The 16381-nt window shown below is 39.1% G+C and overlaps 1 protein-coding gene across 2 annotated transcripts in view; it reads left to right on the plus strand.

Annotated features, from left to right (window-relative positions):
- LOC126162331 (trithorax group protein osa) overlaps positions 1 to 16381 on the plus strand; it is a 66261-nt gene that overhangs the window by 16038 nt on the left and 33842 nt on the right. For both annotated transcript variants that reach the window (XM_049918762.1, XM_049918763.1), the window contains exons 3-4: positions 2378 to 2973; positions 4922 to 5098. In XM_049918762.1, coding sequence (XP_049774719.1) covers positions 2378 to 2973; positions 4922 to 5098 — 773 coding nt within the window. The remainder of the gene's footprint in view (positions 1 to 2377; positions 2974 to 4921; positions 5099 to 16381) is intronic.

Raw genomic sequence — 16381 nt, forward strand, 5'->3', positions numbered from 1 at the left:
GCCTTCCCTACAACATTTTCTATGTGTTCCTTCCAATTTAAGTTGTTCGTAATTGTAATTCCTATGTATTTAGATCAATTTACGGCCTTTAGGTTCGACTGATCTATCACGTAACCAAAGTTTAACAGATTCCTTTTAGCACTCATGTGGATGACCTCATACTTTTCGTTATTTACAGTCAATTGCCAATTTTCGCACCATACACATATCTTCTCTAAACTGTTTTGCAGTTTGTTTTGATCTTCTGATGACTTTATTAGTTGATAAATGACAGCTTCACCTGCAAACAACCTAAGATAGCTGCTCAGATTGTCTCCCAAATCTTCTATACAGATAAGGAACAGCAAAGGGCCTACAACACTACTTTTGGAAACGCCAGAAATCATTTCTGTTTTACTCGATGACTTTCTGTCAATTACTACGAACTGTGACCTCTCTGAGAGGAAGTCACAAATCCAGTCACATAACTAAGACGATATTCTATAAGCACTCAATTTCTCTATAAGCTGCTTGTGTGGTACAGTGTCAAAAGCCTTCTGGAAATCCAGAAATACGGAGTCAATCTGAAATCCCTTGTCAATAGCACTCAAAACTTCATGCAAATAAAGAGCTAGTTGTGCTTCACAAGAACATTGTTGTCTAAACCCATGTTGACTGTGTCTCAATAGACCGTTTTCTACATGGTAATTCATATTGTTCGAACACAACATATGTTCAAGAATCCTGCTGCACATTGACATTAATGATATGGGCCTGTAATTAAGTGGATTACTCCTTCTATCTTTCTTGAATATTGATGGTGACCTGTGCAACTTTCCAGTCTTTGGATACAGATCTTTCGTTGAGGTAGTTGTATATGATTGTCAGGTATGGAGCTAATGCATCACCATACTCTGAAAGGAACCTAATTGGTATATATTCTGGACAAGAGAATTGCTTTTATTAAGTTATTTAAGTTGCTTCACTACTCTGAGGATATTTACTTCTATGTTATTCATGTTGACAGCTGTTGATTCAAATTCTGGAATATTTACTTCATCTTCTTTTGTGAAGGCATTTCAGAAAGCTGTATTTAGTAACTCTGCTTTGGCAGCACTGTCTTCTGTGGTATCTCCGTTGCTATCGCGTAGAGAAGGCATTGATTGTTTCTTGCCGCTAACGTTCTTCACATACGACCAGAATCTCTTGGGATTTTCTGCCAGGTTTTGAGACAAAGTTTTGTTGTGGAAACTGTTATAAGCATCTTGCATTGAAGTCCGTACTAAATTTCAAGCTTCTGTAAAAGATTGCCAATCTTGGGGATTTAGCGTCTGTTTAAATTTGGCGTGTTCGTTTCGTTGTTTCTGCAACAGTGTTCTGACCCGTTTTGTGTACCAAGGAGGATCAGCTCCATCGTTTGTTAATTTATTTGGTATAAATCTCTCAATTGCTGCCGATACTATTTCTCTGAATTCAAGCCACATCTGTGTTTCCAATAACAGCCATGGGAGGCCAAGCGCAATAATACTGTGGTTGAGTAGTAACCACCACTAATGTCAGAGGTTCTTTGACCTATCAGACACTGTCATGGAGAGGCTGATGAAACTGAATTGGAAGACACTCTAAGATGAACACAAACTATCCTGAGAAAGGCTACTTATAACATTTCAAGAAGCAGCTTTACATGGTGAATTTAGAAATATACCAAAATACTATATGTATAGTTCCCACAGGGATCATGACTACAAAATTGGACCAATTACAACACCAAAGTGGTGTTTAATCAATCATTCTTCCTGCACTTCACATGGGAATGGAATGGGGAGCAGCTCTAATAACTGGTAGAATGGGAAATACCCTCTGTCATGCAATTCATGGTGGTTTGCAGAGTACTGATATTTCACAGTGGTTTGCAAAGTACTGATATAGATGTGTGTGTGTGTGTGTGTGTTGTGTGTGTGTGTGTGTGTGTGTGTGTAAAAATTACGGAATTTTGAGCTTTACAGATAATGTCAGACAACTTCACAGCAAGAAAAATTTGAGGTCATAACACTGTCTGGTAGTTTGTTTGATCTTGACTCCCAGTGAAAACACTGAACTATACATGTCGAAGGCTCTGAGTAACTGAAGTAGACTACTAACTCATATGATATTACCCACTACCAGCCCCCAGTGTCAAATTGTACTGAAATTCAGTTCTTACCGTTTTACACACAATTCATGTAAGTTTTGAAAACCTCACATTTTGCACATCCTGGAGTTATAAATGCTATACTTAACACAAAGAACTTCTAGGTGCTGTCATGTGTCCTGTTGTTAACATTTTTGTAATTGCATAATATGTTGCAAAGATTTACAATTAAAGGAATTAATTTTTTTTTATTCTTTCCTCTTACAGCTGCTGCTGGTGATCCAAAAACTCGCATCGCTAATGCTGGCAATAACAGTAATAGCAGCGGCACTGTTCCTCCTGGAATGGCTGTGGCCCATAGTTTGGGCTTGCCACCTCCGGAACAACTGGGCTATGTACAAGTTGCTGCCTTCCCATCGCCAGTTGGGAATAGCACACATCAGCAACATATTCCTTGGCCTCATCCTGCAGCTGTAGCGCCCGGCCCCATTGTAGTATGTGAGATGCCTGTTGCTCCAGCTACCACTGCTCCCAACCCTGCAGAGTATCCTCCTTCACCTCTAGTCAGTAGGCAGTCATCACCCTCCCAGTCAGGATCTCCTAGTCGTGCTGGATCACCTGCAGCTCCACCAGCCCCCTCTCGTCCTGCAGCAGTAGAGAGGATACCTGGTAGCAGCAGTAATGGCACTACTGGATTCAAGGGGCCTCCTGTACAACGAAGAGCACGACCCAATTGTGCACCTGAACCCTTGCCGCTGCAGAGGAACTTGTCACGAAAGGGTAGTGTTGAACCACCAGATGGTGTCTGGGAGTCCTTTACCAAAGAAATACCAGGCATTGTCAAGAAGTACACTCCTGAAGAGGTGAATAACTGGTGTTACTATTTTTTACTGAGTGTAGTGTTTTGCTGTATTCACGTAATTAACTATATTCAGAATCACAAAGAATAATTTACGAAAAAAGAATCAGAGTAATGATGCACACCATCATATGAGCATTTTAGTAATGACAGCTGATCAGAGATAAATACTTGTTTTCTCTCTCTCTCTCTCTCTCTCTCTCTCTCTGTGTGTGTGTGTGTGTGTGTGTGTGTGTGTGTGTGTGTGTGAGAGAGAGAGAGAGGGGGGGGGGGGGGGGGGGGTTAGATCTGGGCAGTGATGAACAAAAGCAACAGAGTAAAAGTAAATGCCACAAAATTGAATACCAGGGAAAGAACTGTAGTGACGGAAACAATCATGGAAAACAAATCAGCAGTATTTGGCAGCAGACTGAACTTTGAAGTTATTAATAGAACACTGTGTGAGAGTGGTTTTTTCCCCCTCTCCCCTCCCCTCCCCTCCCCTAATAAGCAGCTGTCACCAAAGCTAAGATATTATTTTACTTTTATTAATGAAAGGGGCTATTAAGAGTAAGTGACTAGGTATACCAAAAAATAAATAATACTTTCTGGTGTGTGTGTTGGGGGAGGGTTGCATTCCATTTGTGGTAAGAATGAGATAAGTAAACAAATAAAGTGCGTGCGCTGTTCGTTCTGTTTCTGTTATATAATACATAATGCTCCTATTGGCAAGCTTGAGAGAAGAGAGATTTGATCTGTTTATGGTCTATCTGTTGCTTCATGATCACAAAAATTTTTCTGTGATTTTGATTTGATCAAGAAAGTAAAACAGACTTATGACAGCTGTTAGGTAAAACAAGCAGCAGTGGGATTTATATGATTCCTCACAAAAACTGTCATTTGTTTTCTTAGGCTGGTTGTAAGTAGCATCAAAATCTTGTTTTGGGAGCATATCAGTGCATTTAAATCTATCATCTTAATAAAGTGTCTATAAACGCACACAATAAATAAGTTTCACTGCAAAAGGTCAGTTTAAGGAAGATTTCAAAAGATCGTATACACTGATTGAAACATACATCCAATTCCTAAATACAAAATCTGAATTGCATAACCAAATTTTTTAACTTTGCTTATGTTATTTACAGTTTTGGAAGAAGAATTCTGGTTACATCTAATGTATGTAGTCTATAAGAGTATCAGAAATATTTGGTAAGACAATTGGTTGCTCTACTGCAATTGGTTGTTCTACTGGCGTCAAGTCAGAGTCATTAGTGTAATTTTTATTTGTAAGAGATGGTCCCACATTTCACCATTTATAGTACTTACGACTTTTACCCTAGTTTTCTTGCACAGGCATATTAACAAGCATTCAGTCTTAAACATTCACTTTGTTTTTATCATATAATTTTGCAAACATTTGATATCACAAATGAGTTGCAATTGTATACCTAAAAGTATATCAAAAGATGCAGGTGCATGATACAGAAACCAAATCATCTGAAAAAGATCCACAAGCTCTTTAAATTTCATTGTGCATGGTTAAAAACAGTTTATTTTTATCGGAACGTGGCATTTGTGTGCACTTTTTCTTTTGCAGTGAAATGAACTGTTATTCGAACAAGTATTTTATTCCAGTATGTAATTCATACAACCACACACACTGAAAATAAAATGATTTGATCTTTATTAATGTGTTAAAAATCAGTACTGTAGAATTTTACTAATTTCACTTACTTTTTGTATATAGCATTTAGTCTCATTTTGGTCTAATAAGATAAGAAGTTTATCGAGTAATGCAGGGAAATAAACATATCGCTTTATTTGAGGAAGCTATTTGTGGTCTGAAATGTTGAAAGCTAAACAAATTAAAATTAGATTTTACAATCCTGGAACCCATAAATTCTCCATCTCTGTGTTTAGCAGAGTTTGTTGAGGTATGGTTCTTTGTTTATTTGAGTCTTTTGGAATTCCAGCTCAAACAGAAATGTGATGAAGAACTAAAGGAAATGGGAATTCCATCTGCAGCTATATCAGAGCTCCGTGCTGTTCTGACAAAGTTAAGTAATACAAATGGCTTAAGTAACTTGGAAAGGAGAGGCGATCTGACATCCTCCAGCAACAGGAGAAAGCCAGAGTCCATGGACAGTGAGGTACAAATCGTAATATAGTTTCTTTTGTGCAGCTACATGTTATTGACAATTGACATATAAAAATTAATGTCCTGCTGCTCCCCTGTCCCCTCCCCCATCACCCCTTCCCCAAGTAAAAATAGTTGCTATTGGTCTTCAGTGTTTTGAATGAAGTGAACTTTATTTGTAACATGTTATGTTGCATTCAAAGAAAAATGTTGAGAAAGTAGGCATGTTGATAAGCACCTAATAAAATAAGTGGCACAGCAGTGAATGTTCTGAGCCATAGTCTTAACTGTGATTACATGGAGTGGCTGTGATTCATTAAAAACAAGTGTTAATGAAGATGATCTGTTGATCTATGCACCTTTTCAAACTTGAACAAGAAGGATAATGTCAAAACCTTCTCAGGCTTCCATCCAGGTGGCTGCATTCAAATTCTGAGGGGTTTCAGTTAGTGTGTCACTCGTCAAAGTGTCTCAGATTTCAACACAGCCATGTGGATGAAAGCCCAGACAGATTTCATCAGCTGTATGTGCTGGGAAAGTTCTGCACTAACGTATAAGAATGATAATGCTTTGTTTTTATTTTTTGCTTATTTCTATTTCCATTGGTTCGCAGACACTATAAAGTTCTTGAATAAAGTCATTTTTCTCTGTGAAGCTGTTTCATTGTTTGAGAAAAGTACATTACAGTATTTTATTTCATGATTAGCGATTACACTGGTGTGCAAAACTTAAGGAGGGAACTAATTTTTTCATGATCTATCACTGTCAAGTAACATAGCTTGTTGAAACGTGCACTGTACATAGAAATAACTGCTACAGTATACCATAGTACAAAAACCGAAAGAAATATGCTATGAGAGAAACAGAAATGACACTTTTATTCAAAGATGATAATTCCACTGAAGTCATGATTCATGATGGTCCTCTGGAAGTTACAAAAGACTATACATTGTTCTTAATAGCATGTGTGATCACCACACACAGCACTGCATGCTTTGTAATGTACTTCCACTTTGATTACGAGGTTGGTAAGGTGTTCTTTTGGGTAGGGTATTCCATTCCTCCAATAGCATTTGACAACAGCTGGATAGCCATTAGAGGATGTGGATGGGCTGCAGTAGTTTCCCTAACATGTCCCACACATGCTCACGGGCATTTAAATCAGGGAAACTCCTAGGCCAGTCCATTTTCCAGATATCCTGTCTTTCCAAAAGCTCATCCATCTGCACTGTTTCATGTGGTTGCACATTGCCACTCGTAGAAATAAATACAGCCCTGAAAATAAGAGCATGGGGAAGCCATACAGTGGCACAATAACATTGACCAGTGAGCGTACAATGTTCAGAGATTTTGGAAGATCTTGCAACATCAAGCCTCCCCACACCATAACATTTGGACCAGTAAACTTCCTTAAGTTTCACAGAGCAATGTCATTAATTTTGCCTCTTGGACTTTGTGAAGCTACCTCATATCAAAAATTATGCTATACTTACAACATGTCATAATCCACACAGCAGTTAGTGAAGAACAGTGTGTAATGGTGCCACTCATAACAACTTGGCACAACAATAGTAGGTACAGTGCAGCCAATGTGCAGGTTTTGCCACTGCACCAAGAAACAAAACACATTAAAATAAATCAGCATAATTCTCAAACTGAAAACACATATGGTCTATCCATTTTAAAATTAAAATAAAGTGATTATTTCAAATAATAATTGTAAAAATTATAAAAATAAAAACAAAAAAAACTTCACTAAGGATAATGTATTTATCCAAAACAGAGGAATTAACCTCAGTAAGAAAGTAAATCTACTCCTGAGGGCATCACCTAGATCTTCTTTTGTTGTCAGTTTGTATTTATTTCTGCATTAAGCAAATACGTATGCATTTCGCTCCTCTTTCTGTAAGTGTGAAAATAAAAAAAAAGAAAACCTACACATTTGTATTCAGTATAATCTCCCCTCCCCCCCCTCTCTCCCCCCCTCTCTCTCCCCCTCTCCCCCCCTCCGTCCCTCTCCCCCCTCCGTCCTTCTCCCCCCCCCTCCGTCCCTCTCCACCCTCTCTCCCCCCTCTCCACCCTCTCTCCCTTTCTCTCCCTCACCACCCTCTCTCCCTCCCCCCTCCCCATCTCTCTCCCCCTCCCCATCTCTCTCCCCCTCCCTCCCCATCTCTCTCACCCTCCCCATCTCTCTCACCCTCCACATCTCTCTCCCCCCTCTATCTCTCCCCCCTCTATCTCTCCCCCCTCCCTTCCCCCTATGTATGTAGTTTTTTATATGCATGGACAGTATGAAAAGGGTAGTTGCAACTCACCATAGAGTGGACAGTCTGAATCACAGATAGATGCAACTAAAAGTCTGTCAAACAAGTAATCTTTTCTTGTGGCCAAAAAGACCTTCATCGGAATTAAACAGCTAGAAACTGTGGTCGGTAGAGTGTGTGTGCGTGCGTGGGGGGTGGGGGGGGGGCCTAATTCCAATGAAGACCTTTTTGGCCGAAAGCTTACCCTTTTGACAGTCTTTTTGTTCTGTCTATGTGAGACTCAACATCTCTGCTATATGGTGAGTAGCAACTGTCCTTTTCATAACATCGTCATTATTCCATCCTTGATTTTTCACTGTTCGATTTTTATGTACATTCTGTCCTGAACATTTTCAGCTTACTTTGTTAATCATGTTGTTGTTTGCAGTAGTAAATTCCATGCTGGCTTAATTTTATTATTGTTTGCCTGCAAAATGTATATAGTACAAAATGGAGTACTGTGCTAGGAAATGTTCCACAACCTTTGTACTCTTGTAATGGTACCACATAATTTGTTCACCCATTTCCAGAATGAAGATTTATTTATAATTTATTGTGTTTAATCTAACTTTCTGGGCTAAAAAGTGTGATACAAGTAAAGGCAATCTGAAGATTGACATTGTTTTGTTCATTTCAGTGTTTCCGTGTGGAATGGTACTCACGTGAAGGAAGGGGTTCTTTGTTTCTGCCACGCAGCAGTTCCTTGTTGCAAGTGCTTGGATTTCACAAATAGTAATTTCCTCTCTTCATACAAATTACTCACTGAATGTGAATATGTTTCCAAATATGTTAGTGTGTCTCACTGTGACTCCACAAGTGGCACAGTATCAGGCAGTCAATACATATTTCTTTCCCTACCCTGCACTGAAACCGTAAGAAATCACTACCACAGCACCATAATCTCCATGAGCCTGCCTTCGGTGTGTTCAGCATTGTGTTTTCCAGTCATTTGTCTCCATATATCTGAATTATTTCATCACTGCAATGATACAGATTCATCTGTTTAAGAAGTCATTAATATCTTCCTGTGACACTATTCTGTTGTACCAGGTTGTACTTTGCGAAGTATCATATTAAATTTGCATTAACTACGTATGTTTTTTGTGACCAAACCAATCATTTAATTCTTGCAAAATACATACATAGGAATTCCATGTGCAAATCTGCCCTGTTTATATTGTTTCCCTTCAAATTTTTATCTTCTTTTTGCCTTGTTTACTGGACAGTTATGATCCTTGTAGGTATTAAATTACAATAATACTAAGACATTCGAGTCAGAGGTACCTTGTTTGAATTGTTGTCCTGGTTGAAATTTTCGTTACTGAAATTTAGCATGAAGGATTGGAGAGATGTCAGCATAATCCTTTAACATTAGACACTGGGACAAAATTCCTCTGCCTGTACAATCTGTGGGCATGTGGTTAGGTATGTGCTTTGTGTCCACTTTCACACTCTCCATTCTCCCATCTCTGTCTTTTACAGCGCAAACATAAAACTGTATCATACTGTCTCTTCTCAATCAACCACTCTATATAAGATGACATTTTGCAAATGAAAAGGAGGTGGAGGGAGAGCACATGCAACCAGCAATCTTCTTTGCATTATATATATGCAGGGCATTGTACTGCATATGGCAAATACAGTGTCATCCTGTGAGAGAAAAAATAAGTAGTCCTCATGTTCTTGCTTTTTTTCTTGCATTTACTGTAACTCTTTATATACAGAGTAAGTCAGGAAGAAAGGTGCATGCTTTGAGAGTTCACAGTATTGCCGATTCCGAACAGAAAACTTCAGATGCCTATGTTCCCTATTCCAAATGGTTTCCAAGATAGAAAACATTTAATGCCGCTTTTGTTTGTTTTTCTTTTATAATTCTAAAACCGTGGCTTCTGTGAAAACATGTCACAGAACAAAATTGAACTACATTAAATTTCCTACAAAAAAAGTTCGTATTCATTTTTTTGCTAGGGCTAATAGTTTGTGTGGACATAGCGAGAGAATATTGAAGATCTTACACAACACGCATGCCCTGTAGCTTAGGTAGTTTTTGTGCACCAATTTGGGAGTGTTTCCCAGTTTCATAGACCACAAGTATTCTATATCAAATTTTTTGTCTTGAATTTCTCTACACTACTGTTGTACATTTAACATGGTGTGGTAACACACATTGCATTTTGATACTTTTTGATTAAAGCAGACCCCACCCCAAAAAGAAGAAACATTAAGTTGTTGATAGACACACACAAAAAGAAAGAAAACGTGCCATCTTTTGGAGTAATCCTTTTTCAAGCCAGAGTAAAACACACAGTAAACACACATGAACACGCACACACCTATGCCCCTACATGGTGCCAGCTCCACGAACAGTACCATGGGTGGGTCAGGTAGAGGGGGCGAGAGGAAGGAGCGAAGGAGAGGCATTAAGGGTGGTTGGCTAACAGCCCAGAAGGAGACAGCTGGTTTGCTGGCTAGTGCAGGGAGGGATGATGGGTATGTGGACTAGGCATGTGATGCATGGTTGTCAGAATTGTTGGGGAGTGGCACATGCTGAAGGTGACTTGGAGATGTGCACTGGGAGGGGTTGACAGGACGAAGGAAGGGGAAACTGTTGCATGTGGGTGGGGACCGTGGATTACCAGATATAGAGGTTAGGGCGATATGGAAGTGGAGGACGTGTTGTGAGGATAAATCTCATGTGCATACTTCAGAGGAGTTGGTGGTGGAGAGAAGAATCCAGATAACACATGTTGTGAAGCAGCTATGGAAATTGAGCATGTTGTGCCACCTTATGATCAACTTAGTTTTTTCAACACTCTGGCAGTGGCCACTCATCGTGGTGGACCGCTGGCTGGTAGGCCAACATAAAAAGCTGTGCAGTGTTTGCAGCAGAGGTAGTATATGACATGCCTGCTTTCACAGGAGGCCCAGCCCTTGATGGGTAGAACAAGCCCATGATAGGCCTGAAGTAGGAAGTGCTGGGTGGTTAGGTTGAGCTGGCCTTGCACCGTAATCTACCACAGGAATATGTGCCTTGTGGCAAGGGATTGGGAGCAGGAGTGGCTTAGGGATGATCAAGGATGTTGCGCAACTCGGGTGAGCAACGCAACATCACTTTAGGAGGGATGGAAATGATCTAGGATAGCATGTCACTCATTTCAAGGCATGATGAGTGATACTCAAAGCCCTTATGAAGGGTATGGTTCAGTTGTTCCAGTTCAAGATGATATTGGGTGACAAGGGCGGTACTCCTTTGTAGCTGATTATTGCAGGTGTGGAAGGGTTGGGGAGGGGGGGGGGGGTTGAAGATATAACACAGGAAATCTGTTTGTGGACTAAGTTTGGGGTGGTAGTGCCTGTCTGTGAAAACCTTTGTCAGGCCTTAAATGTACTGGACAACAAGGGGTTTCTCTTCATTGCAGGTGTGTCATTTAGCTGTCACCAGGATGAAAGACCACCACCAGATTGTTGTCAAAAACAAAGTCGACCACCCGATGGCACGACAAGCACAAATTGAATGGCTGGCCTCTACCACTAGTTTCTCTGAATTACACAAATGGGAGTTATCCTTAAAACACATCTTCCACTCCTGTAATCGCCGTGAGCTCAGTCTCTAGTAACTCCTTGTCTCTGCACCCCCAATGCCCGCGCAACAGTTTTTCCTTACTCTCCCCTGTCACCCCTTTCCAATTCACATCCCAACATCACCTTCAGCGTGTGATGCTACCTAATGGCTCCGACATCCGTGCATCACATGCCTAGCCCTTGCACCTGCCACCCCATCCCTCACTCCCTCATGTATTCCTAGCTGGTATATTGGCTGCCTGCTTCCGAGTTGCTGGACACCTAACCCTGTCCTCTCCCTGCCTCCTACCTCTTTCCCCCTATACCCACACAACCCAACACTGTCACTAATACAATCTAGTTACCTGCCTAAATGCAAATTGTGATTGTCCAGCTAGCTCAATGTAGGACCATGATCATGTGTATGCACATGTGTGTGTTTACTGTGTGTATTTTACTTTCTTTCAAAAAAGGATTGCTCCGAAAGCTAGCAAGTTTACTTTCTGTGTGTGCCTATTGACAGCTCATCACGTCTGCTTTTTGATGAGTGGTTTCCAAGGTATTTACTTTCTACCAGGACTTTCCATGACATTTACATTGCATTTTGAGCTACCCTTTGAAGCTTTCTCACAAAAGTGTACAATTTTGAATAGTTCCAGATAAAATTGAGAAATAACTTCCTTTGGTCTTTCTTTTGCAGAAATAATACATAGAATAAAAATTAGTTGTTGTTAAACATTCTTGACGATACATGAAATTATCGTTTGTTTGATGAGGCTGTGCTGCTGAGCAGTGAGCCTGTTGACATGGAACTGGTGTGGTTGTTGAAGGCCTGCTGTCTGCTGATAAGATTTGTTTCAAAACATTGTTAAAACTGATTGAACTACCATCAAAAACTGTAGTATCTCTCTTTTTTGCTACAAACAGTGTATTGCTTTTTGACACTACACTCAAGCATAAAGTTGGCAGCAAATAGTAAATTTGTAGTGAGTAGTAATTCTGTTGTGCCTTCCAGTACACACAGGCTATACTTAAAAGTTTGAGCACAAAACTTCATCCTTCTCTCTCATTTCATGTGGTTATTTGGATAGCTGCCACCTGTAACATTTTATCAAATCAGTTGTAACGTCATAACTGGTTAAACCACAACTAAATAATGCCTTTATTTCTTGTTCTTGTACACATCACCTCTAGCTGAAAAATTCATCTTTTAACTTGAAATTTTCTCCATATAGCATTGTGAAACTTTGGTTGATTTCAAGCACTCCACAGCTTGTTGCTGTACATAAATCCAAAATAATTATAAAACAATTTGTTCTGCATCCAAACAAAGTATTCTGCATTGTGTAACAAACTGAGGTTTGGTCTCTGAATTACTTGTTCATAGTGAATATATATCCTGTTGGACTCTTAAAATTATGTTTTTAAGTATATCAAACCATCAGGTATGCCAATAGACCCATTCTCAGCATAGTAAATGAGTGGTGTGTGTAAATCACTTTTTTCCCTGCCGTATATATTTGTGAATATGTATTATGATTTTGTTGGCTACTGTGTTCAGTTTGTGTAACATCTTAGAACATCCCATTTGTCTACACCTTCACTAGTTTGCAGTAAATAGCTAAGAAGCACTTCACACGTATCTCAGTTACTGTAATGGAAATCTAAACATGTATCTGTGTAACTCAGTTTTTTCATAACCTTTAAGTAGGTTGTAAATAACTTTACCATTACTGAGTGGCCTAGCAGTTTTGTTAATCTGTCTCAGGGGTGGACAGCCGGCCGGTGTGCTGTGCGGTCCCTGGTATTAGTCACATGAGCCAACAGGTATGGCAGTTATCCTTACGGTGAAGGAACACAATGTTTATTTACTTTGGAGGGTACCTAACCAACCTGTACATAGTTTGTGCATGGTGGGAGGTCCCAACTTTTTCTTACTTACATTGGGCTGTCTGTCACCTGTACATGAACTATTCTTCTTAAAAACTCTCCTCAACAATTCCTTAAGAGTTTTATGTACTGTTTCTTTTGTATAGAATTAAAACAATGGTTGGGCTCTAAAAAGACTGCAAATTTGTGTTTCTTGTGCAGTAAGGCCAAGGATGTGGACTGTCTAATGTTTCTTTTATTAGCTGTATATAATGAAACTTGTGTGACAAGCATCGGGAGGAAATGTAAAGTGTTTTATGATATGTGATGGTTATTTAGTATTCCTATATAAATCAGCATCACACTCTTTTTTTCAGTTGAGAGTGGTTTTGGTCAGTAGCACTAAAAATAAATATGCCTTGGTATCACCCTCACACTGGAAAAGCTCATAAGTGTCATTGCTGTTTTTATCCCATTCTCAGTTTTTATCGTAGGCATATGACTTGAGATTATTTATTCATTTTTACAAATGCCGATCATTGGTCTTAATAATTATAAACTAGTGATAAAAAGACTAGTGTTGTAAATTAAAAGGGTTCTGTGATATTGCAGTTTTTAATACAGATGTTTTAATATTATTGATTAAAAAGTACTAAGATATTTCTTGCAACTTGCACTTTTGTACTGAATTTCTTATTGATGATACTTGCAAATTCGATGTGATGTTCTCTCTCCCTGTTATCAGTATCTAGGTAAGTTGGATTTGAGATGGCAATGGCTGCATTATCTTCTAATGTTTCATTATGTCTTTGAAGTGTTATAAATCTGTTAAAAAAGTCGGCGTTAGTTTTCAGATTTTGATCATTAGTGTCAGAAATTTCAGATATGTAATGGACTGTGAGGCAGTTGCTCGATGTGGATATGTTTAGTATTGTAACTGTTTGTTGCATCAGTCCTAGATATTTACCACTGATATAACTTAAACTGAGGAGATGCGATGCTAAAACATTGGTTAGTGCCATACATAGTTTTCGTTGGATTCAGTATTTTCATTACCTAGCATGTAACTCGCATGAACATTCACACTGAGTTTCTGCTAGTGACACTTTATTCTCAGTTCTTGTGCTGTCAAATATTTATTAACTTGTCTTCAGCTGTTTTTGGTTCTTTATTTTCGTTCATTATGCATTTACAATCTAGATTAATAGTTCAGAAATTTCTTGGTCAGTGAAAGGAGCAGTTAATTTTCATGCATTCATTGCAATTTCTGTGGTAGAGAGAGTGGCTGGGAAATTAAATGATATCATAGTGGCTCACTTCATTCATCTGCTACTGTGTCACAGTATCATGTTCGTAGTTGGTTGCCTATTGAGTTTCCCTAAAGGTGAGCATCTCATTTACCTAAGTGTTGGTGTACTAGGTAACTACTTTGTAACAATATGAAAGTGAATGAGTGTGTGAAGTAATATTTGAACCATGGATAGCACACTAGTTGTGCAAACTGGAAACGCATATATTTTTAAACAGGAACACATACTGCCTTCTCTTGTTTTTGATTGATTCTTATAGTTTCTGCAACATATTTATCCCATATACATATCCCTCAACGAATGGAAAACACAGGAAATGCAATTAGATCCTATTTGCATTGATGTGATATGCTGAACTTGCTCCCCATCATGAGGGGGGTTAAAATCCATTGGTGGCCATAACAAGTGGGGACTGAATGACTGCCAGTACAAGCGATCCACTTTTTGATGGTTACCATGAGGAAGTTAGGGCAATCTCATCCTGAGGTTGAAAAAGTGACCCTGCAGACATATGACTCTCATTGAAGACCATTGGCAGAATGTGGAAGGCAAAGAAAAATGATTGGATTAAAAATCCATAAGGATATCTCAAGCTCTGCAACCAAAATGGACAGAAAGAAGTAAATAAATGAGGCAACTGTCCATCACAATCAGAGTCCAGGATCCAGCAGGGACAGAAACAGCAAAGTTTCTTAGGTCATCATTCGGAAAATCCCCGAAAAATAAAAAATTATAGAAAACTAAATAAAAATTAACTCTACATGGAAAACTAGAATAATTAAAAGAAATTATGAAACTTGTTGACTAGATCTGTTAGAAACTAGATGGAGAAGGCATGGGAGGCTTCATATCAAATGATTACTTAATTATTTATTCTGGCAAAGAAAAGAAAGGATCAAGTGGTGTAGCAAAAGTGCTAAGGGGCAAACGGACAAACTGTCTATCATGTAACAATCTGCTACTAATGGCAGCCATCTCAGTTCAAAATGGGTTGCAAATTTTGATGGGAAAACATGAGTAGGAGAGGTAAAAGGCCTTAGAATTTTGGCTAAACTGTGAAATGCTCCTAGTAAACATATAGTTCAGTGTGACTAACACTAGAAGATGGACGTGGAAAGCACAATAAGATAGTGCTATATACAAAATAGTTATAGTTAGGGCCAGTAAGATTTTGTGAAAATGGTAATGTAAAAAATAATGAGAAATTGGCAGTTTTAGTGCAATAACATGAAATTGGTGATTTTTGTGAAACATTGTGAAATTTGACATTTTCTTGTATAAAAATACAGTGACAGAAAAAAAACTCACAACACCAAAACATAATGTAGAGTAATGAAATTTTGGGACTACATTTGTCTCGACAATATATTTAAGTGATTAACAGTGCAAGATCACAGGTTAATATAAGTGTGAGATAAGCCATTGCAAATGTGAAGTGTTGGTGCTTTAATAACTGGTGAAACTGCCAGAATGTTGAATGTAAGCATGCAAATTTGCATCCATTGTGTTGTTCAGGTACCAGATGTCAGTTTGTGGGCTGGAATTCTAATGCTTTTTGTACTTGGTGCTGGAGTTGTTGCCCAATGATGCCCCAGATGTGCTAAATTGTAGACAGATCTGCTTATCAAGCAGACCAAAGATGCTTGTTGACACTGTTGAGCATGTTAGATTACAACAGCGGTATATGGTTGAGTGTTATCCTGTTAGAGAATACCCCTGGGATGCTACTTATGAATGGCAGCACAACAGGTCGAATCATCAGTTTGACATACAAATTTCCAGTCATGGTGTGTGGGATCATGACAGAGTGCCCCAGATCATAACTCCTGGTGTAGGTGCAGTGTGTGTAGCATACAGACAGGTTGGTTGCAAGCTTCAACTGGCCTCTTCCTAACCAAAATATGTTCATCATTGGCCCCGAAGCAGAACCAGCTTTCATCAGGAAACACAACAGACCTCCATCCTGCTCTCCAGTGAACTCTTGCTTGATATCTCTGAAGTCACAAATGGCAGTGGTTTGGGATCCAGTCTTCTTGTGACCATACAGTCCTGTGACCACCACTACCACCAGTCATCTACAGTGGCTACATTTCTGCCAAGTCTTTCTGCAGTATCGCAGAAGGAGCATCCAGTTTCTTGTAGCCCAATTACACAAGCTCCTTTATACCTACTGAGGTGTTAATAATGGCACCTTTGTTGCTCAAAAGCATTCTTTACTGACATCAACTCATCACATCCAATCTCAAAGGTAAC

The sequence above is a fragment of the Schistocerca cancellata genome, chromosome 2 (assembly GCF_023864275.1).
Source record: "Schistocerca cancellata isolate TAMUIC-IGC-003103 chromosome 2, iqSchCanc2.1, whole genome shotgun sequence".
Taxonomy (NCBI): domain Eukaryota; kingdom Metazoa; phylum Arthropoda; class Insecta; order Orthoptera; family Acrididae; genus Schistocerca; species Schistocerca cancellata.